The sequence below is a fragment of the Amia ocellicauda genome, chromosome 2 (genome assembly GCF_036373705.1).
Source record: "Amia ocellicauda isolate fAmiCal2 chromosome 2, fAmiCal2.hap1, whole genome shotgun sequence".
Lineage (NCBI taxonomy): Eukaryota > Metazoa > Chordata > Actinopteri > Amiiformes > Amiidae > Amia > Amia ocellicauda.
Genome location: NC_089851.1, coordinates 61,867,651 through 61,889,203, shown reverse-complemented (window position 1 = coordinate 61,889,203; position 21,553 = coordinate 61,867,651). Strand labels below are relative to the sequence as shown.

The 21,553-nt window shown below is 43.0% G+C and overlaps 1 protein-coding gene across 2 annotated transcripts in view; it reads left to right on the top strand.

Moving 5' to 3' along the window:
• rbm33a (RNA binding motif protein 33a) overlaps window positions 1-13,304 on the top strand; it is a 42,908-nt gene extending 29,604 nt beyond the window's left edge. For both annotated transcript variants that reach the window (XM_066688139.1, XM_066688131.1), the window contains exons 17-19: window positions 41-223; window positions 5,719-5,807; window positions 5,960-13,304. In XM_066688139.1, coding sequence (XP_066544236.1) covers window positions 41-223; window positions 5,719-5,807; window positions 5,960-6,008 — 321 coding nt within the window. In that variant the 3' untranslated portion in view covers window positions 6,009-13,304. The remainder of the gene's footprint in view (window positions 1-40; window positions 224-5,718; window positions 5,808-5,959) is intronic.
• Window positions 13,305-21,553: the final 8,249 nt, after the last annotated feature.

The following is a 21,553-nucleotide window of genomic DNA, read 5'->3' as shown; positions in this document are numbered from 1 at the left end:
ACGCACCCCCTCCCCCCCTTCCCCCCCCCACTCTCGGCAGGTAGTGATGCAGGGCCGGGGCAGAGCGGGATCGGGACAGATGGGCCGCGGCCGCCTGGTGCCAAACAAGCACAACATGCGCGTGGTGGAGACTCAGCCGTGCGTCGTGTCAATTGAAGGTCTTTCCTCGTCCACCACGGACGTCCAGCTGAAGAACTTACTGATGTCAGTGGGGCCCATTCAGGTAGGTCACCTCGCTGTCGGCACGGTCCATAGCAGCTTAACCCTTCCACTGCCCCCTCCTGGTCAAGGGTGCATGCCTGCCCTTGTGCCTTTCTAACACGTTGGTTTTCTGTTTATTTTATTAGTTCTATCGATCTGTCTAGTCATCTTTGTTTAACCTGACATTGTGGAGCTGCAGCTAAACACACGCTCTTCCCTTCAAAACAAAAAGACTTCTAATTGCCAAACTTTATTGGGATTTCTGTTTCGTTCCATGTCGAGTGAGCGCTTCTGCTGCCTTTTGAGACCGGTCCCAATGGCTTATTGAGGATTTTGACAGTTCTGTTTGTAAACTGAACCGATCTCAACGATCTCAACCAACGTTTAAAATTCAGCAGTATCAGCAAATCTAAAGAAAACAGATTGACATATCTTTATCGTGTTTCTTTTTTCCCTTCCTTTTTGTGGTCTTCCATTGCTGAGTGAAGAGATGAGCAGTAATGTCATGTTGTGTGCTTTTCTTAACCAGGGGTAGATAGGCGTTTGAGTATTGAAATGCCAACTCTTTATGAAGGGCTTTCCAAGGAAAGAAGCATCACAAGTCAGAATGGATTTATAATGGACACAATACATTTCACTTTAGTATGTTTAGTGTATGTGGTAAGTGTGTGTTGAAGCCTACATTTTTAACAGCATTATAAATGGCTCCTGATCCTCTGTGACTTTCAATTTCAGCCTTAATTACAATGGGAGGCAGTGAGCAGGACGCTATTTACAAACACATTTCCATTTAGTAACATTTTGTGCGATTGAAACAGTTGCATAATTTTGTCATGTACTTCTTGTGCTACACTTTTCTGTATCCTTTCGCTCAATTAGAAACCTATTTATTGCCCCCCTCCCCTCACTCTCTAGGACATACTGGTTCTTTCGCCTCTTTTTAAATCAGACAATTTTTTTGCCAAATAAAACAATGACGTCCGTTTCAAGAGACCAATTTAAAACCTCAGCCGAGTAACAATAAGCCACCCCGGTCAGGTGAGGGCTGAACCCTTTTCAGCGATGCACTGTCGGTTACTGAAGTTTCAGGACAGTGTCGTTGACTAATGTTTTGGTTTGGATGAGGATGTCGAGGGTTTGAACCACTTCAATGCAGTTGCCAAAACCATAAAAGCTCAGGGTTTGAAAGATCTTTTAGGGCTGGTTGAAGTAAGACCGCAACACTCAGCAGAAAAGCATAGGAGAATCTATTGATATTAATTGCATCCCATAGATAAGCTCCTGATGCAATTAACTGCGATCTGAATCTGCTTAAACCCAGCAATTACCTCCAATGGGGTCATGTTTTCTTAGTGTTTTTGAGACATAAACAAGCGAAAAGGTGCTAATGTTGCAGTCACACTTAGACTGTTATTCACAGGTTTTTAAATGTAATTGTTTTCACTAACACATACCCTGTAGTACTGAGACCTATTCAGTTGGAGCACCTCATTTACATGTCATCTTTGAATTTTTGATAACAAAATAAAAAGGTAACGATCTATATCATGTCTTTTCCTCTTAGCACAGTAATTTTGAAGAGCGAGGACAGGACGCTATAATGTAAGTGTTTCAGGGCAAATTAAGAAATTAGTAGTTTCCTGTTGAAGATGCTGACATCTTCCATTTGTGTGTAACTGCCATCGATCAGGAGGAAAGATTAATGTGGCAAAGATCAATATGGCCTATCTGATATGTTCTGTAAACATAAACACAGGATTTTATGGCAACACCTTTAAATCCAACTGGATCCAACCAAGAAAAGAGAGCTAGACTGGTGAACTGTGAATCTTTGTTGCCCATTTTAAGACAATATAACTGAATATTGCCTGACTGTCTTTAACAGGAGGCTAGTTGTGTGAAGTTGAAGCTCCCAGTAGCAGTTCACTTCCCTCTCAGTGAGGAAACAGGGCACAGGCATCTTTCAGGGGCCTCACTAAGGCCTAGACGCATTCAATGTCATTAAACCCATACAAGTGAATGTAAGCGGTGGATGAAATTGTAGTTTCTATAACGAGCCCTTCTGAATTGGCCATCACAGGAGTGGGGCGCCCTGGAGGGAGTTTGCTGATGCAGCTGAGGGGAGGAAGCCTAGCCTTGTTGTGAGCATCAGTTACTAATCCCAAAGCCAAGAAGACTCTCCTCGTGTGTAAAAGTGTCACGGAGAACGATGCACCCATCTGTGTGATGCCCCGTTTCATACGGCAGATTCCGGTGTTCCAGTGTGCCAGTCGGTGTGTCATGGCTCAACACGGCGGAATTTCAGTTGTCAGTTTAGCGATGGGATTTACGAGTCCCGTACGGTGGGGACTCGCACCATCCTCCGTGACAACAGATACATAGCACTACCTCACTAGTTGTCAAGAAAATGCATCACATGCGGGTTAAATCCCATTTCCTGCTGTAGCTGTGAGCCTCCACAGTCCAGGCACTTCCCAGTCTGTTTCTTGCATGTTTCAATAATGCCCCACTGTTGCACTTTAAACTTTAAATTTGTTTTCAGCTCAAGTGGAAATTAAAGCCATATGGTCAGTTTAGATTTTTGTAGCCATTGAAAGAGACCTGAATACACCTTTAACAAGAAGGTCAGTTGGTTTTGGTTCAGTTGGTTTTGTTTTCCTTTATTTTTGGGGGCTTTACAGAAGCTGGTGCACTGAAAGTATATGTGTAACATAACTTAAGTAACTTAAGACGGGAACGTTCATGAATCTGCCAGGAGAATTAAAGTGTAAAACGTGCAGGCAAGTTATGTTAATTAAGGTTTTGCCACATTTCCAAGATGCTTAAAATATAATCGCTGACATGTTGGTTATGTTGCGGTGCAAGCGTCTTTGCCAAACCCTGGGGTTTGCAGTTTAGTTTATTTTTCCCACATTCTTAAGCTGAGGTTTGTTTGATTGTATGGATATGTAAATGCAGATTGTAAGATGGCTCATAATTAGTGATCCAGAGGTCTTGGAAATGCCTTTAATGTGGGTTTGTTTTTCAACTATCGTGGTTCTGTTTGTTTTCAAATGGGGAAGCTGCATTTACTTTACATTGTTAACCTGTGCTTTATTTATTAAAGATGTCTGGTTACCCCATATTACTTTGTAAGACATTTTCTTGAAAAATAAATATTTTTTGTTGCTAGATCATATCTGAGCGTTTTTAGAATTCCTTTCAGACATTTAGATATGGAATCCTCATACCACATTTTTATACTTTTTTTTACTACAGTCACATTTAAAATACCTAGTTGAATAGTAAGCTTTAGGATTGAAAGAACAGACTTTTTCACTAACGGGTATAAATCAAATCTATAATCTGTGTGTAAAGTTTAAGTTGCCTCTACAAACATCGAGAGCAATTTAAATCAGTCATTAAAATCATCTAAAGGTGGTGGTACACAAATGTTAGTTTGGTCAGAACAAAACAAAATTCGCCAGCCTCCTCCATTTCTCCCGATGTCATTTTACTCGATGTTACTTGTGAAGATAATTAGTGTGAGCCTTCCTCTACCTCAGAGGGCAGGAGTCCTCCGTTTGTGGACCAGCTGGTGGCTCCTGGCTCCAGTGCGTGTTCAGAGCAGCACTTGACCCAGTTGACCAGAGCAGGTTGAAGCGGGTCCAAGCCCCGCTGTCGCATGTCACGTGCCGTACCCTTGCTCTGCGTCTGGAGTTTGTTGAAGGTTGTGACTTCCCGCCACAGAACTAGATCTTGGGTCAGATGCCCACATGGTAACCCTGAGTTTCCCTTGCCTAGTGCAAGAGCAGAGTTCAGTGAATTTCTTGTCTCAGCCTGTTTTTTAATGACAAACTATTTCAGACAATGTTTTTTTTTACAGCCAGTTCAGCACTGGTGGTGGTAAGTGGCTGCAATTAATTGCTGTCCCTTTTAACACCAGAGCTGTGTTCGGTTTCAATTAGCCCCAGTGACATGTAATTACAGTCATTTAAATGCACTAACCTTACCTCATCAGCCCTTTGATTAATGTTTTCCTCACACCATGGGAGTTTGTGTTTACAGCTTGGACATGCCAACCATTTACACGTCATTGGGTTGGGTTTACATGTAGGTGAATGTCATGACCGGAGATGATGTGGCATGACTGGATTACAATTGTAAAGTGTTTCAGTTAATTCTGTGTTTTAACCATTCCTACTTTGGACCTTTGTTTTCCTGACTACTGTGTACTGTACTGTACTGTACTGTAACCAGCCCAAAACCACCTTAAATTAGTCATGATGTTAAATAAATCTGACATAACTTGGATCCCTAAATGCATTTACTTATTTTTCTGCCTCCAGCTACATGTCTTGAATCTCATTTTTATTATTGATCTGTTATAGTGTTTGGTTTGTCATTTTTCAAAACGGCAAGCTTAATAGATGTATTTTTCATGATGAATGCCTCTGTGAAAATGTACCCAGTGCATTGTCTACTCACAATTGTGCAGGCAAATGATAGATTTGTCGCACACAACACGACAAGGTTAAGCAACTGTTGACCAAGAACTTGTGACCGTAACGAGAAACTGCCAATAAATAAATAGTAATGACGGCAATACTACATGTAGTCTAACACATTTCACTACTTCTGATACAACCAAATAATACACGGGTGCGTTCACACTGTGCAGAATGAATTGCTTTGCTGGTCAGATCTGCGCACGTTTTCATAATTGCATGACAACAGTCTGAATATTGACCACATCCCACTGTCTATCTAAACACACTGTATGCAGTTATACAGAACACAACAATAAGCTACTATATTTGTGAATATTATAATCTGCGTTGCGCTGCCGAATGGTGATTGTATTGCCTATATAAAAATATACAATAATGCAATGCTAAATATCCATTTCGGAGTATTTGACTGCTACTGCCATATCTTTAAACGGGGAAATGATCGAACTTGTACAGACACGTCCAGAGTGCTGGTCCGGGTCTGCTCTCCAGATCCACAGGCTTCTGTAGTGTCTCGTCCCCATGGCCACAGTGCTGTTGCCGGCAATCTCCGTTTTCTGTGTGAATGCATCCTAGCTGGCAATTTTCCAGCATTCAAACCCAGTGTGAATGGGGGGCAATGGGGAAAAAAGCAGGCAAACGTTGCCAGCAATTTGCCGGCATTTCAGTGTGAATGGGGTCAAAATCACGTTGGTTTCACAGGCAGCTGCACATCTCTGGGCACACAGCTCGGACGCACGCACTCTCAGTGCCTTTTGTTTTTGTTGTCATCTAGAAATTTGTCTATTCTAGCATCACCATATTTCATTTTAGTTACCGGTAATAAGGTTTTACCAATATAGTTAAAAAAAAAAAAAAAAAAAAAAAAAAAATCCATGCAGATTGACTACTCTCAGAAGTATTCGCATACTAACATCCCTTCGAATATTCGTGACTTTTTCGTGCCTTCTCCTGACATCCAGCACCTCCTCCCGTCTCCAAAGATGACCGCAGTCTGACCTCCTTGTTTTCCTTTTGCTCTCGGCAGATGTTCGAAATGCAGCCGCAACAGCGAAAAGCCGTGGCGAAGTACTGCAACCCTCAGCATGCCTCCAGCTTCCAGCAGAGATTCCACAGGTATGCCTCGCCGGCCTTTTACCTCTTTCCCCAAAACCAACTGATACATTCGATGTCCCGCGGCTGTAAAAGTTTATTATGATTTTGTAACGCAAAATCAACCATTTTGCTCATTCTTAAAAACAACCCCCTTGCTTTGCCCATCCCTGCAGGCACATGATAGATTTGTCACACATAAATGTGTCCCTGATCGACGACTGATGGCGAGAGTCGGGCGGGGGGTGCAGAGGAAGCGGCGGAGCGGCGCCGGCTCTGGGGTTACGGGGAGATTTCCACCTGCTCCCACAACACGGATAGACAAAGGCGCGCACCACAATCGGGCTTCTCCGCGACCTCGGCCCTGAGGAACAAAGGGAACGGACGGCTTCCCACGGGACAGACGATAACGGAAGACTCTCGCCGACCCTTTCCCCATCCTGTCAGCTCGGGGTGCTGGGTGACTCGGGTCCCGGCGCCACCACAATCAAAACCCAACCTTGTGCAGAAGTGTAGTGCTCGCTCCGCGGCGGTGACGGTGCGGGGGACGCTAGTGAAGCTTTGTTTTGTCGCGCCACAGACATTAATAATGTCGATAACACTCGATAATGGTTGCTCTCATCTCTCAATTGTTTTTTTTTTTTTTTTTTAAACTCCTTAGTAGGTAGAAAACTTTACAATCTTCAGTCTAGCTTTTCATTAAGACAGTTGGGCTTGACACTGGGAGATGTCACTATAGGTAGACTTCATGGAAAGATGGTAACATTTAATACTGTTTGAAGAAAACCAATTTTTTATGATACTTTAACCATTTTTTGGTGCTGCTTACTGCCTAAATGCAGGACACAAGAATATGGCTTGCATTTTAAACCGATGTCACTGATCGCAGCTCCACTCAGCCCCTGTAGATGGCAGCGTTGTGTATGCGCACCCCCCACTAAAACGGTCACATCCTGCATTTTGCTTTGCAACATGTGATGGTTCTAGAATAAAGATCTGTCTGAGAATTCCTAGTAAATGGCACCCCCTTGTGGAGTGAAATGGATGTGTAGGCCAGTATTTTTTGGTTTAAATAATGCTTAGGAACTTAACTTGAATAACTCCTCATGTTTCATTGCAATCAGAACACAGAAACCGGGGTTTTAAAAAGACAGTATGCCTTCTCAGAGTTGGGAGTATTGATTGTTATTTTCAGAATTCTTCGGGAACAAATTATACATTGTATTCCACAGACCTGCACTGTAAGCTTTCAGAGTATGTTCCACATACATTTTTGCCTTTCTAAGCTATGGTTCGTGCCAAGGGATGTTTTCATGAGAAGTAAAGGTCATGAATTGATCTTTTTAATTATGATTATGAATAGTTTTGAGTTCTGTAGCTCCACAGGAATTCTGTGAAGTTTCTGTTTCTGATCTGAATGAAACTCATTAAGTCTGCAGTTTTCTCGTATTTTGTCAAATGGACATTAGCGTTCGGCTGTAGTAGTCTCTTCTTACCCTCTCAACTTAATTGTGACCGTGCCTATCTTCTGTATTGCTTACCTGTGTCCAGGACACTAAAGCCCTTTCAATTACCTAAACGAAGCCTCGTAAGTCTCGCTGAACCCCAAACTGCTTGCTTTCTGCACATCCAGACTAAAACAGAAGTAGGACCCTCCCATTATGCATAGCCACAGGCACAGTGCAGGATCAGACTGCCACACTTCAGTGGCGCTCCTCTCATGTGGAAGGGGCGGGGCTGAAGCAGGAAGGAAGAAGGGTCACATCCTGTTGTGACTCGGGGTGTCATGGCTCATGACGAGGTTTAAAAGCCTTCATTCTTGAGCTCAGCTGGCAACGACAACAAGGACAGAAAACGAAAGGAACAATCCTTTGAACTACAGAACTTAGAGCTCCTGGGAACGGGTGTAGTCCAGGCAAGAGGGGTTCGAGCACCAGAGACGGCCACAATTTGATCGCAGGTCCTGTCCCCCGTTACTACAAGCTTTTATATCCATTTTAATTTCTCAAAGCACATTCCACAACCTGACCGGCACAAGAACTGCAAAGGCCATTGCTTTTATAGTGGAGACCTCTTTAATATTTTTATTTGTTTTACTCCCTCTCAAGATAAAATTAATCCCGATGCATGTGTAGACATGGCTGTCGAAGTGGGAGAGTTTTAAATTGGCTTGCAGTCCACCATTCAGTTTTAAATTTATTTTTACATTTGTGGTTTTTTTTTTTTTCCAGTTGAATTCCATTATGATTTCTGCTCAGGCCTTTGTATTTAAGAGTCCGAATTTATTTATTTTAAATGAAACTCATCCCTATTATTTTAACCCCCACCCTCCACCCCAATACAAATTTAGTAGTATGTCTCTAGTAACAGGTCTCCATTTTTAACCAGTAGGGTTAAATCAGACACAAAGGATATGGCTTGATCCTAATTGACACATCGCAATACACAAGGGAGGAGAAATCCTCTCAAACAGCCTCATCTTCATGAGAGTTCAGTTATAACAGTTTGGCCTTTTTTCGGTCTGCTTGGAAACCTGTAAACCATATCCTGGTCATGTCAGCCCTCTCTCCTCAGAGTACCTGTGGACATTACATCCGAAAAAGGGAAGCAATTTCTCAGAGCACTGATAGATGCACAATTACAGAAGTAATCAAGTTAGGATCTAGATGCTTAACCTTAACAAGTCTTGCTGGTGGTTTGTGTACCTTACAACGCCTTTAACAGTGTTTTCACCCCTTCTCTCTTTCATTGAGTCTGTGGGAGGATCTGGCTCTACTGTCTGCACCTTCGTCTGTGTTTACACAGGGAGGTGTTTGCAAAATTGATCTGCAGCCTATTGTGTTAAAGGGTTAGTTCAGTTTTACTCCCTGGCTGTTTTAAAAATGTCTTGGAGGTAACTCAGGACAGCGTCTCTTTCAGATGCTTCTAGAAGTAACTTCAAGGGCAAGTTCTTAGTTTTAAGATGTCTAAACTCCTCCAGGCCAGTGGGCTATATTTGTTGCATCCACAGTTGCTTTTCTGTGAGGGCATCCCCTTAATCTTCATGAGCTCTTCACAGTGCAAGATAGGCTAAGTGGTCAGCTGGTGGTGGATGTTGCAGAAATTTAGGATGCAATGCACATTAAGGTAAACCCTATCAATAGTGCCATGTCCCGTAGAAAAACGCATCTCGACTGATTGGGGAAGTTGTAACCGATGTGAGCATGTAGGTTTTAGTGTGTGTATTTTGTCTTTCGATCAAAGCTGTTGTCATTGCCTCTCCTCTCTAGAACAGGGATACCTGTGATTTTATTTATTTTCCCATCCATCCCATTGAACGACTGTGTCCTGACTGCTCTAGAACCCCTTCAGTGATCAAAGTTCTAGAGTGATGGGCTGGAAGGACAGCAATTGTTCTAGAATTGGCACTGTTGTCATGGCAGAAACTTTAAATGGTCAAAGTGTGACTAAGTTGCTCTGCGGTTGAATCGGGAAGTTGTACGTGTTTTGTTAATTTAAAGCGTTACATGCTCAATCCTATACACACGTGTGTAAGATGGGTGTGTGGTGTTGTAGAAAGGGCTAATGTTGCCTGCTTCCGGTCTAGTTTAAAGCATTGTTCAACTTCCTGGTACTGGCATGAGACACTTGTCGAAAAAATGCTGGCATACGTGTCAGGTGGACTGAACCTGAAGCCGTTCCTGGAGCAGTGGGAACTGATGTTCCATGATGCGGACGTTCATTGGTGGGGCAGAGAGGAAGCAGATCTCAATTTAATCACTCGTACATCTGAAGAGGTTTGGAAGTTGAAGGTAATGGGGCCGTGCGAGTCAAAGGGGAGTCGGGGGGGTAGGGGTGTATTTGTTTGCCAATGAGAGAGGGTGCATGAAGGGCAGAAAAAAGCTACATTTTGGGTCTGTCTGTGGTGATCGTTTAGTTGTTCTTTTCCTGTGAAAGCATACTGTCTTTACAAAACATAATTAAGCATTACATTGCAGCCCAGTCAGTGGTTTTCAGAGGAGAAGCACGATGTTCAGTTTCTCCTTCAAAAGTCAGAAACACCTAACCGAGTGCCGCGGCCACGTTGTCGGGCGGGTGTGATGAAAACCATTCACGTCTATGAGCAAGGATTAATCAGTTGACGGAAAAGGCCCTCTAATGCATTCATATTCCTGCCGTTCAAATACACACTACCGCCCAACCCAAGCTCAGTGTTTTGTTGTTGGAGGTGCAGGGGCAACCATTATCAGTATTATTGTGTCTCATGTAAATAATGTACAAACCACATTGGAGTCTCATTGACGTAGGACATTTAGTCTCTGCATTATTGTTCTGGACTTTTGATTTTCATGTGCATTTGACATTTATTCTCCGTAGAAGTTCTTGTTGTTGTATGTATCAAGTAAAACAAACAACCTTTTATAAAGATGATGCGTCCATAAGTACATGTTACCAGTGTATTATTTGTATTTGAAGATATGAAATGAGGGACAGACTTGAATCGGAGTATGTGGAGCCAAATACCCTTTCCTTTAGTTTGTTTTCTTCCATTTTTCTTTCATTTATATTTTGTTTTCGTTTGTGTGGTTTTGTGTGTTTTGTACGTTCAAAGGTTGATCTAAATTCTCTTGCTTTGTCGCTCAGCCGTCAGTCCAGCTGGTCTCACTTGAGTGTCACTTTCCTCTCTCCCGCATTCTGCTCTATTCTGTTCGAAAGTGACCAATTTGCTATAGCTTGTCAAGATGGAAATCATGGCCACAGTGGACTCCATTTATTACCAGTTTTTAGTAGTTTTATTACTCGTATAGTGCAGTATATTTTATTTATTTATTATTATTTGCATCCCAGCTTAAATACACTGTAAATAGTAGTTTTTGTCTCAAAGTAAAACTGCAGAATTTTAGAGTTTTATATTTCGAATATATTGTCATTCGGGAATTCGATTTTATTTGGTTGTGAAATTGAATGGCATGTTTACTGCATAGGTTAACAACAAAATAAATGTAATTGTTCATAATTGTAATACTTTTCAAACAGGAATTTAATTGTATATTTATTGCATCAGTGCCTTTTTCTAAAGTCTGGCATTTCTGAAGGCTTTGAATTGACGCCTCTTTTTCAGTGGTCGTGTTAAAATCATTATTCCCTTTTTTTTCCTTTGGTTTATTGGATTAAGAAACGGGAAGAAAAACGTATTTAGATATTCCCCTCCCTCTGAACTGATAGAATAGGGTATTTTATACATGCGTATATTCATATAGTTAATCTCAGAATAGATGCCCTCACTCTCTCATCATTAGACATCTCTCTATCCAAGTCCATCGGTGCAGAACTGATGATATTGTAAAACTTAAACCCATAAGGTTTTCGTATCGTCTTGGTCGTGCTTTTCTTTTGATTCTGCCCAGCTGGCTGACTGGTGTCCTGTCTGCCAATCACTGTCTTTTCATTGCAAACCTGTAACAATATGGCTTCACATACTCATTATAAACCACTGCTCAGAGGGGATCTGCAGTTTCCCTGATGTGCCTCCAGGTCACAGCTGAGTATCAGGCTGTCAATGTGCTTGTTCTGTGTCTCCACGTGGGTTTCTCGCTCATTGGAGTTGGTATTTATTTTAATTATTTTGAAGGGGTGGAAAAAATAATAAAATAGCTTGATAATGTTTCTAATTTTATTTATTTTGATGAAAGGGATACTTTTTCCTTTGTTTATGTTTTGTATCTTTTGTATGGGATAAAAGCATTAAATTAGTTCAGAGCCATCTATCAATCCTATGGGTTTAAAATGAGGCTGTGCAGATATTTGAAGGAGGTCTTACAATAATGTTGCATTATAGTAATGTTACATTACAGGGTAAGGTGACCATCATAAGCATGTGCTTATGTTTAAAACAGGTTCATATTGAACCTTTTTGTAGCTTTAATAAGTGCAATTTCTTACCTAATGTAAGGAATCATTATTGTGTATCTGGGGTCATGTAATACAAATTCCTACACAGGTTCAGACTGAGGGTTTGCCTTTTGATACTGTTTGAAGCAAAGTGTGTTACATTAATTACTGGCCTTATAGGAAAAGTATCAACCTTTCGTTGAACATGACTAAACCATACTATCTTCCACCGAGTCATTCTCGAGGATTTTGCATCACTTGAGATGCTTTAGCAGAGAGACCAGAGCCTTTTCTCCATTTGAGGAACCGTTCCCTGAAGTGACTCTCTTTATGTATGCATGTATTTATTTTTGTTATTTATTTATATTAGAAGAAACTGGTTGCTGCGATATTGAATCATGTGCCTTCAATTAGTCAAATGAATTAACAGCAGATTTTATTTAGTCTGGTGTTCAGCTTTAGCAAAGAATGTACAAAGTAACCGAGGAAAAAGACTACTGGGCTTGTAATAATGCGTGGTGGGTGGGGGGGTGGATTTCTTGTATCTGTTAATAACTCCTCTAGTGTACTGTCTGTAAATTGCCCCGTTTCATTCCCACAGTTTTCCTCTAGGTTTATTTGGGACGTGCAGATTGTGGCCGACCTGCACATTTCAAATTAACCTTTTTTCTTCTGCTGCTGCTTTTAGAAGGAGGACGACCCAGCTGTTCACACATCTGCACTAAACTCAACTGATTTGTGACTTTCACAGGTTTGACCTCCTGCATCAGAGGAGCAGAATTCACCCCCCCGGTCGTGTCCTGCGACCTTCATCCACCTGTTAAATACACACTCACCCCCCCAGTATCCCCAGCTTTAATGCTGCTGTAAAACCGTCCCCTTCCACCCCCGACCCCTCTCTCCTCCCTTCCTGTCCTGTCCTGTCCCGTCCGTCCGTTCCCCACCCCCCCTTTCCTTACAGGGCTCGAGATCCACCAGGACTTTCAACCCCTTCTGTGTTCTTCCCCATCAGCACAAGTTTAATGACCAAGCTTTTTCTGTTGTGTAGTAGGTGGATTGTCGGACTCTGTTCTTCCTATCTGCACCTCGTGGGGGCGGGAGGGGAGGGGATGGGGCCCGTCATTGAGTTCACTGTAGATTTGTCTTGTTCTGAAATAAACTTAACCGTTATCTATTAAATAGGTGCCTGGATATCCGTTGTTTGTTAGAGCAAATGCTGGAGATTTGCGTTATCACAGACTGCACCTGGGTACTCAGTTCTGCTCTCAGATGCTCTGTCTGCTTTTACCAGACTGCCACTGCTTCTGGAGGGTATAGGTGTCAAATCTGAATGTGCACAGACACGAGAGGACAGACAAAAGAACGCACAAATGATAAACTCTTTCTGACTGAAGAAAAACACAAACGAATTGTCACTGGTTTGCCAACGGATTGTCATTTATCAAGAGCAAATGAAAGTTGCATTGAAAGACATGTCTGCGAGGATTCAAGCGCTTGTCATTGTACTGTAACTCTGTGACTTTGTTTTTGTATGAAAAACATAAACCTGTTAAAAATATATACCCATACATGTATGGACTGTATGACATCTTACAGTAAGAAGTTCCAATAAAAAAATTACATTAGAAAAATAAAAACTTTCAAATCTTATCAATGATGTCCTTTGTGTATTTTTTTCCTACATGTGTGCACGTGCCAATGTCGTCTGTCGGTTTGTGTGTCGTGTGGGTGTGTGCCCAGTGTCTGTCCATGTGGAGCTGCAGGGTCTACAGGTCTACAGCACCCATGAGCACCAGCCCTGTTTGTTGAACAGCCGCCCTCAGTGTGAGTAACGGCAACCAGGTGAGGAGGACATGGCCCACCACAGAGTCCCGTAGAGAGAGGGATCCAACCACACTTGCACAACCCCACCATCAGTCACACAGGTGATTTACCAACCGCACGTCTCCACTGCAGACACTAGAGTCAAAGGCAATGCCAGCGCTGGGGGAGTGATTTGGGCCAGAACCCAGGTGGTGCTGAGACGTAGGTGTGCTGGACCGGTACCAGTGCTGCCTGGTTGGTTAAAAGTAAAAGTTTAAATTTAATGCTGCAGCTCGCAGAGGTAGCTGTGCCACGGAGTCCATCATGTCTCCAGCAGGGCCCTGTGTTTGACTTGCCTACTGCTCCACAGTGCTGTACAGCGCAGTACAATACAAGTTTCACACTATATATATATATATATATATATATGAAACTCCTATTGTACGGGTTATATGGTTTTTGAGGAGCAACTCTTTGGACACTTTCCGGCTGCTTCATTTAGTTTTGTGTGACACCCAGACAAACCTCAGCCCTCTCCCCAACTCCGTACAGGGAGGACAGACTGTCGTTTGCAATCGCTTGGTTGTGGGAGGCAGTGACGTCATGCCGTTTGGAGACGTTGGTGCACGTGCCCCCCAAATTCTTTCCATTGTTCATGTTTTATGTCAAACCAGTGTAGAAACACTTCAGTAAATACGATTTCCCCTAGATCGCCCCTCAGCACTTCAGCTGCACTGTGCAAGTTAGCGACAGCCCCCTAATGGGCGCATGCGCGGCGTGCGGGCCTCACACTGAACCTTCATTACTGCAGGCTCTTCACTTACCTTTTAGTTCAGTTTAGCAGTTTAGTTTGTCTTGCTCATTGGGTGGCAGTTTGAAGCATATATATATTATGCCGTCTTTGTTTTGTTAAAATTATGGGTGTTTTTTAACCCGAAATGTCATGTTGTTGTGGTATTGTTCCGTTTTTAATTAATATGCAATCTGCTTAAAACAATATTTAAGCAACTAATAGGCGTTATCATCTCGTACAATTGATTTATACCGCAGTGACAACACGTGTGTCTATAAACGTGTTTTTAGAAAAATACATAGTAAAGCTGTGTTTAACTGGGGAGTACAGCATCAATTGCTGTCAATCATTTTACTTTTGCTACTTTATTACCTTCAGATGCTTTCGTGCGCTTTAATTCGTGAAGCTCCGTAACAGTAACTGCGGGTTCAGGCGCCTGCAGTCATTCAGTCCCTCGCAGGCCGCCGTGGGTTTATGTTGCAGAAATGAATGACAACAGCACGATTTTCACTGACCGTCTTAGTGTTTTATAAAAAAAATCTAAACTCACTCACTTTTGGCTTTAGAAAAAAAAAACACCTTAATTTGAATCGGGTGTAAAGAACTCTGGAAGCAGTGTACATTGGCAATCAGTCCAGTGTGATCTGCAGTGTGGACACATGCAGACGTGACCGGACTTCATAAGTGTTTGTTTTAGACCCTTTCTCTTCACAGCAGGATAGTGATGTGAAGCCCCTGTGACTGAAGTCTGGAGCTGTACTGTCAGCAGCAGCACCAGTGAGGCAGGCAGGCAGGAGGTGATGTTCACAGGGATTACTAACTTGATTGTTCCTGTAGTTTGTACAATACAGTATGCACACAATCAGAAACAGTCCGGTTTAATCGTGCCAAAAGATCAACTGGCAAGAGATGGATATATAAGAATGGGTCTCACAACCAGGGTTAGATGCCGACCCTCACACTGTTGGAACCGAGCGAAGATGTTTTAACAGTAACTGGTATCAGAAAAACAAAAACGGTGGAGCAATACTATTGAATGTGTTTACAGCAGTACATTAAAGTACACTTACATTTAAACAAAAATGCAGGATACCCTATAGATGTAGTTCAAACCACGCAAGTCATAGCGATGACTATCAATTAAACAACGCAAACAATAATACTGAAATAAACCACAAATCAAAGGTTTTCTCGGAGTAAACACACCCTTTTACCACTGAGGGAGCGCTTATTGTCAGGAGGAGTACTGGGATATTTATTACAATGGGTTGATGCTCAATTAAATAACTGAAATATGTTAGCCTAGAACAAAGTTTCATTATTTCATCTTTCCATGTATCACCAAGGATCTCATGAGGAGAAATGATATTGATCATTTATTATATGAATCCAGATGTTTAGTGTGTAGGAAAGGGTCAATCAAGAGTGCAATAGACATACAACACCGTTGTGTTTCCTTGTCAAATGACTTAAGACACAGAGGAACAAAACCCGAGCTCGCCGCTAGGTGTCGCCTAAACCCCACGAGTCTGCAACACAATCACATCGGAAAGGGACACGTTTTGAATATCGTGCATTTATACTTTATCCCTGCATTTTAAATTCTGTTAAGACAATCTTTATTAATTAATTTAGTAATATATAATAATATTATTATTATTATTATTATTATTATTATTATTATTATTATTGCTGGTGTTTTCCCGGTGGGCATTATTAAAATGCTATCTATCTATCTATATATATATATATATAATTTATATTTAGACATGTTATGGGAAGAAAAGAAGAAGAAAAAAAATCTTCCAAGACAGCAGACAGACGTGCGTTTGCTCGTGTCAACATTTTGTTGAAACCCGTCTCTTGTAATCCAGCGAGTCTGGGGCCCAGGGGATTATGGAGTTTGTTTTACAGGTCTGCAGGAATGCTCTTGCGGCTGTGGTTTTGTACCTGCGAAAGTCCAAGGTCAGATCCATGCTTGAGTTTGGGTGCTTTTGTCTAGAGCCAAAAGTTCCAATCCCGCAGTATCAACAAAGTGTGGCCCCTGCCTCTACAAAAAAAAAAAAAAAAAAAAAGAGGAATTTCGCTTCGTGTTGCAACAATGTTAAAAACAAAAAGAGCTGTACCTTTCTTTGCCCAATTTAGTAATTAGAGGCCTTTTACTTTCATTTTAAATAGTTTTATTTCCACTCAGGTTGTGTAAACAGTTGTTAGGCGCTGCAAGACTGAGCTCTGCTGTTTATTTATGCCCGTCTGTGAGGCCATCCATCAATATTGTGTCATTGCCCTTTGTTTTAGCTTTGATGTATGTGTCCATTCAATGGATACCAAATAATTGCCCGACATTATGAAGGCATGCTATTGATAAGTCTAGAAACATGTCCAGGACCTTAATGACTTACGGGAGATTAGTTTGAGTTTCGTACTATTGTTTCTTCTCTTGTTTTCTTCCATTTACTGTTTTAGTTGGGTTTTTTAGTTTTCACTCCTTAGCAACAGTCATGGTTTCTTTCTCTTTCTTTGCCTTGATCAACAGACTTTGAAATACCGTGTGAAAAATACAAATCTATATGTTTAAGAATCATATTTACTCTTGCGAGATAATCATCTGCTCTGTCCCTGTGCAGTGGGGGGTGTTGTTCAGTGTGCTGTACATGGCATCGAAATTCATAGGCCTTCGAAACATTGGGCAGCCCTTACAGTCGCAGCCACCCATTCCTAGTGAATCAATGTATGAAAACCACTGGAATAACAGCTGTATTTCTCGCCACCTCCTCTGGGCTCTGATGCTGAGAAACTCACAGCTCAGCTTCAGGTAGGATTTATCAGAGAAACACCCCCCTGGAAAAAAAACAAAAGGTTTGCAAAGCAGAGGTTTGGACTTCTCAGGATACCAGCGCTGTGGTCCGGGCCTGATGTGCTGGCTGCTGAAACCAGCTCTGTTTTGTCTTTAAAGGACAAAGATCATGAGATTCTTTGTTTTCCTTTCTCTTCCAACAAACAACCAGGAAAAATAATCGCTGTTTCTTCCCAGTATTTTTCACGGTACAAGCTTTCAGCGCCCTGATTTGACCCAGATCACATCAACGGGCCAAACGACTGAAGAACTAAATCACAGTTCACCTTGGTACCAGAGTAAATGGCAACCATCACACGCCAGCTCCAGAAGCAGTAAATTGCTTGTTTAATAGCGGCCTTCATGTCTGTAGCTGGATGAGACATTTTGTGACTGTTGATAATCTGCCCTCTTCATTTTGTTCTCAATAAGTAGATCAGGGACTTGCATACATCTTTCCTTGTTTGTGTTAATATATATTTTTGTTTTTAGGAAAAACTGTCCTTTACGTGTGGTATGGGGGTGCCAGGTTTTCTGCTACCTAAACGATCAGTAAGTTGTGGGAATTTTTGTGTACGAAAGCCAAGGGAAGAGAAATGTATTTCGCAGTGCAGTGAGTGTGTGATCGGAGACAGCGAGGGAGACATTTTCAGTCCAGCAAATCCTAGAGGACCATCATCGTCAGTCTATTTGTTGGGGAAAACAATGTCCATAATTGCAGTATCAGTTCAGCCCTGCATCGCTGCCCCTATGGCCGCTCCCAGCCAAGCAGCACTGCAGATAGAGGTTAAAAAGGCTACTACACACTTATTGATTGGATCCTGTGATTATAGATTCGGCCCTTTCCTGGCATCTGGCTGACCAACTGCCAGTTATGTTGCATATGTCCGTTTCCATCTTCAGTGGGGAACAAAACAATTTGAAATCACGAGAGACAATGAGCAGAAGTACTGGCATCTAGTGAGTTGGGCTTTTTTTGTTTTTCTTTGCTGGTTGGGTTTTTTGTGTTCGCGTTGTGATCTTTTGTGAAATCAAGGAATTTTCTGTGAAGTCGTGGAGATGTTTGTCTGCTGTATTGTTAATAGACACGGAGTGTCACGACTTCATTTTCAGCAGATTGATTTTATAATTGTGGTTCTTTCTTGTTTTTGGTTTTGTTGTTGTTTTTACAATCACAAAATATCGCCATTTTAAAACAGTGACAACAGCGTTTAGTCCTGGCAGTTTCCCTCCCCACTTTATTCTCACAGCAACTACGACAGCCCTGGGTCTGTGATTCGTAAGAAACCCACTGCCTCTTAAAACCGTGTAATCACGGCTCTCCTACCTCTATGCTGTGATGAAAGTTATATTACATTTTTAGAGTCATCACCCCTAAAACACTTCAGTGCATTTAAACCAATCATTTTAGGGTCCCCTTGAAAGACACAAAAGTTCAGTCTTGCAGTGCTGAGGATGAATAGAGACAAAGACACAGACAAGCATTTGACTACAGCAGTTTTGTCACAAATAACCTGAAAGCGCTGGTGCTAAACATGTTTCTGTACAATACTCCAAAAAGAAGACTCGTGGTCTGTTCAGTTTTTTTTTAACTCTGATTAAATGCCTCCAATATTTGAAATGCAGAGATGTGTGGAGCTGAAATAACACAGTGGGCACGAACACTGGAATAGGCTTCAGATCAGTCTTTCAGAGCCACTAGTTTCAGCTATTGAGTGGGACTCTAGGGAAGGGGATCGTGGGGCTCAGGCCAGAAAAGGGTTCTGAATAAGCTACAGGCACTACATCTATGACCCAAAAATCATTTGTCACAAAAGCCAGTGACTGCTGTGTTTGCCGACTGCGTTACCTGCCGCTTGTTTGCTTCTCTCCAGGCTTAAAGAAACATTTCAGATCCGTTCGGGGGAAAAGTATTCGTCAAATAATGCTTTTGACTGAGCGATGCTTTATTAAAAGGAACGTCTGAGTTTTGGTGTTTGTTTTTTGTGACAGGTGACAGGTCTTCTGAATAATTAGCTGGAAAAAGAGAACGTAATCCTGTGAAGATCCCAGTTGACTAATGCCACAAGCCACATGCTCACTTTGGCGCTGGGTGATGTGAGGACCCCGGGCACAATTGTGTGTAAGTCGTTAATGCTTGGAATACTTTGAACAGTTAACCACTGGAATCCGTCAAGACTGAGCGGCCGGGGCTGTGTGCGGATCCCCCGTCTACCTGACCTGCTCCTCAATTCCCTTGTCAATCAAGTCACTCCAGTGAACCAAACCTGGACAACAATTCAGCCATCAACACATCAGCAACTGGCTAATTATATAATATGTGCTAAATCAAATTGCATATGAGAACCAGGGCCAGCAATTATTTCTAATTCACACACAAATTTCACCTTCCTGCGCAGGTCCCAGTTGCCAATTACTGCGCAAATTAGCTAATTGAGTGGATTCATTAAAATAAAGGCTGGGGATGTTGTTACAGATAGTGTTAATTGAATCAAAAGATTATTTTAAGCCTTCCAGCATAGACGACCTTAGAACAATGTTATATAGAGCTAATTGATAATTGATCTGGTTCAGATGGAAAAAGATCTTTGATATTTCCATTATTGATGCCGACTGACTTAATTTTGACTGGAAAAAGTCTACGAAGGAACGGGAGTGTCTGACTAAAGCACCCAGATTGTCCAGCAGGGAAATCTAGCTCATATTCAGCTGTGCTCACCTGTCTGTAGAAGCCACTGTGTGTTAATCCCTTGCTCCCCCCACCCCACACAGGGCAATCCTCCATGCTAGGAGTCATAAACCTTAATGAGCATGTGTGGGATGTCCTCGACCAAGTGTGCCACTACACCCCCTTCCTGGGACCCTGGGACCCTGGCGCACAATGCCCTTCTCGGACCAATGTCCAGACTGTGGGTCAAACGTGGCTGGCCGTTTCCTTGACTCGAGTCTAGAGGGTGTTTTCTCTATGGATCGGTCGGATGTCCCTGAGCGCGTCTCCTGAGCGCGCCGCTAGATGTCGCGCATGCTCCGTGTATACCGTGAGACTTCTGTGTGGCGCGTTTAACAGTCACAAAATCCATGAGTAAAATGTGCTTCATCGATCTGCCCTAATGCGTGGTATTCAGTAGGTGCAGATTATTCTAATGAGCACAACTGCTCTCCTAACTGCAAGACAGCACAGATTACAGCTTCTCCATCACTATATTCATAGTCATAGAAAATGCGGAATAACTTCTGTATTGACTAGGTTGCGTGTTAGTTATTAAATGTATTATTATTATTATTATTATTATTATCCCTCCCCCTCCATCCAGACAACTCGTCACAGCACTTATCTTGGCAAAACTTGACAAGTGACCGAAAACAAAAGTGTTTTCGTTAGATCTATGCAATGTTACGAGTAGCACTATTACATGATGCATTGTATGCCTTCATTAAACGGGAATGAACTGGTGGATGAATGAATGATGTCCGTCGAGGCCGAAGTCAATGGCAGGCACAGGGCGGGGCGGGGCGGGGCGGGGCGGGACGGAGCGGGACGGGACGGGGCGGGACGGGGCGGGGCGTGACGGAGCGGGGCGGAGCGGGACGGAGCGGGACGGAGCGGGACGGGACGGGGCGGGACGGGACGGGGCGGGGCGGGGCGGGGCGGAGCGGGACGGGACGGGGCGGGGCGGGGCGGGGCGGAGCGGGACGGAGCGGGACGGAGCGGGACGGGGCGGGACGGAGCGGAGCGGGGCGGAGCGGGACGGAGCGGGACGGAGCGGGACGGGACGGGGCGGGACGGGGCGGGACGGGGCGGGACGGGGCTCTAGTCCGAGCCGCAGATTCACACCGAGCCTCCATTTTTCACAGGCACACTCGAGGCAGCTGAAAGCCCGGCCCAGGCGTGCGCGCATAAAGACACTGCTGTTCCTCCCACGACTCACTCACACATTCCCAGACAGAAAACACAAACACACCTCGCTAAACATTCAGATTCAGATAGGAAAAGGGCTGGTATTTCCTATTGAGCTGTTTTTGTATATTATATACAGCTCTTGGGAAAAATTGAGAGCACTGCAAAATGATCAGTTTGTCTGGTTTTACTATTTATAGGTGTGTGTATGATTGGGTAAAATGAACATTTTAGACAACGTTTCTCCCAAATCCCAAATAACAACATGAATGGAATGCACTGGCTGCCATACCTGTAGAGATGCTGATTTAAAACAGTGTGCAGTGGTCTCCTGATTTATTCCAGAGCTGTGTATATATTGATTGCAGGTGATCGGGTACTGGACGACGGTGGCCCCAGAAGAGCCCAAGAAAAGGCAATGAAAGAGCCCCTTTCAAGAACAAGGCACATCTGGATGCTGCAGGCGCCTCGAGTCTGTGTGTCTCTGCGAGGGGACTTGTTGGCCTGAGTGTGTATTGACAGGGAGGGACTCTCTCCCTTTGGTCAGACACAAAAACATGTAACAGTCG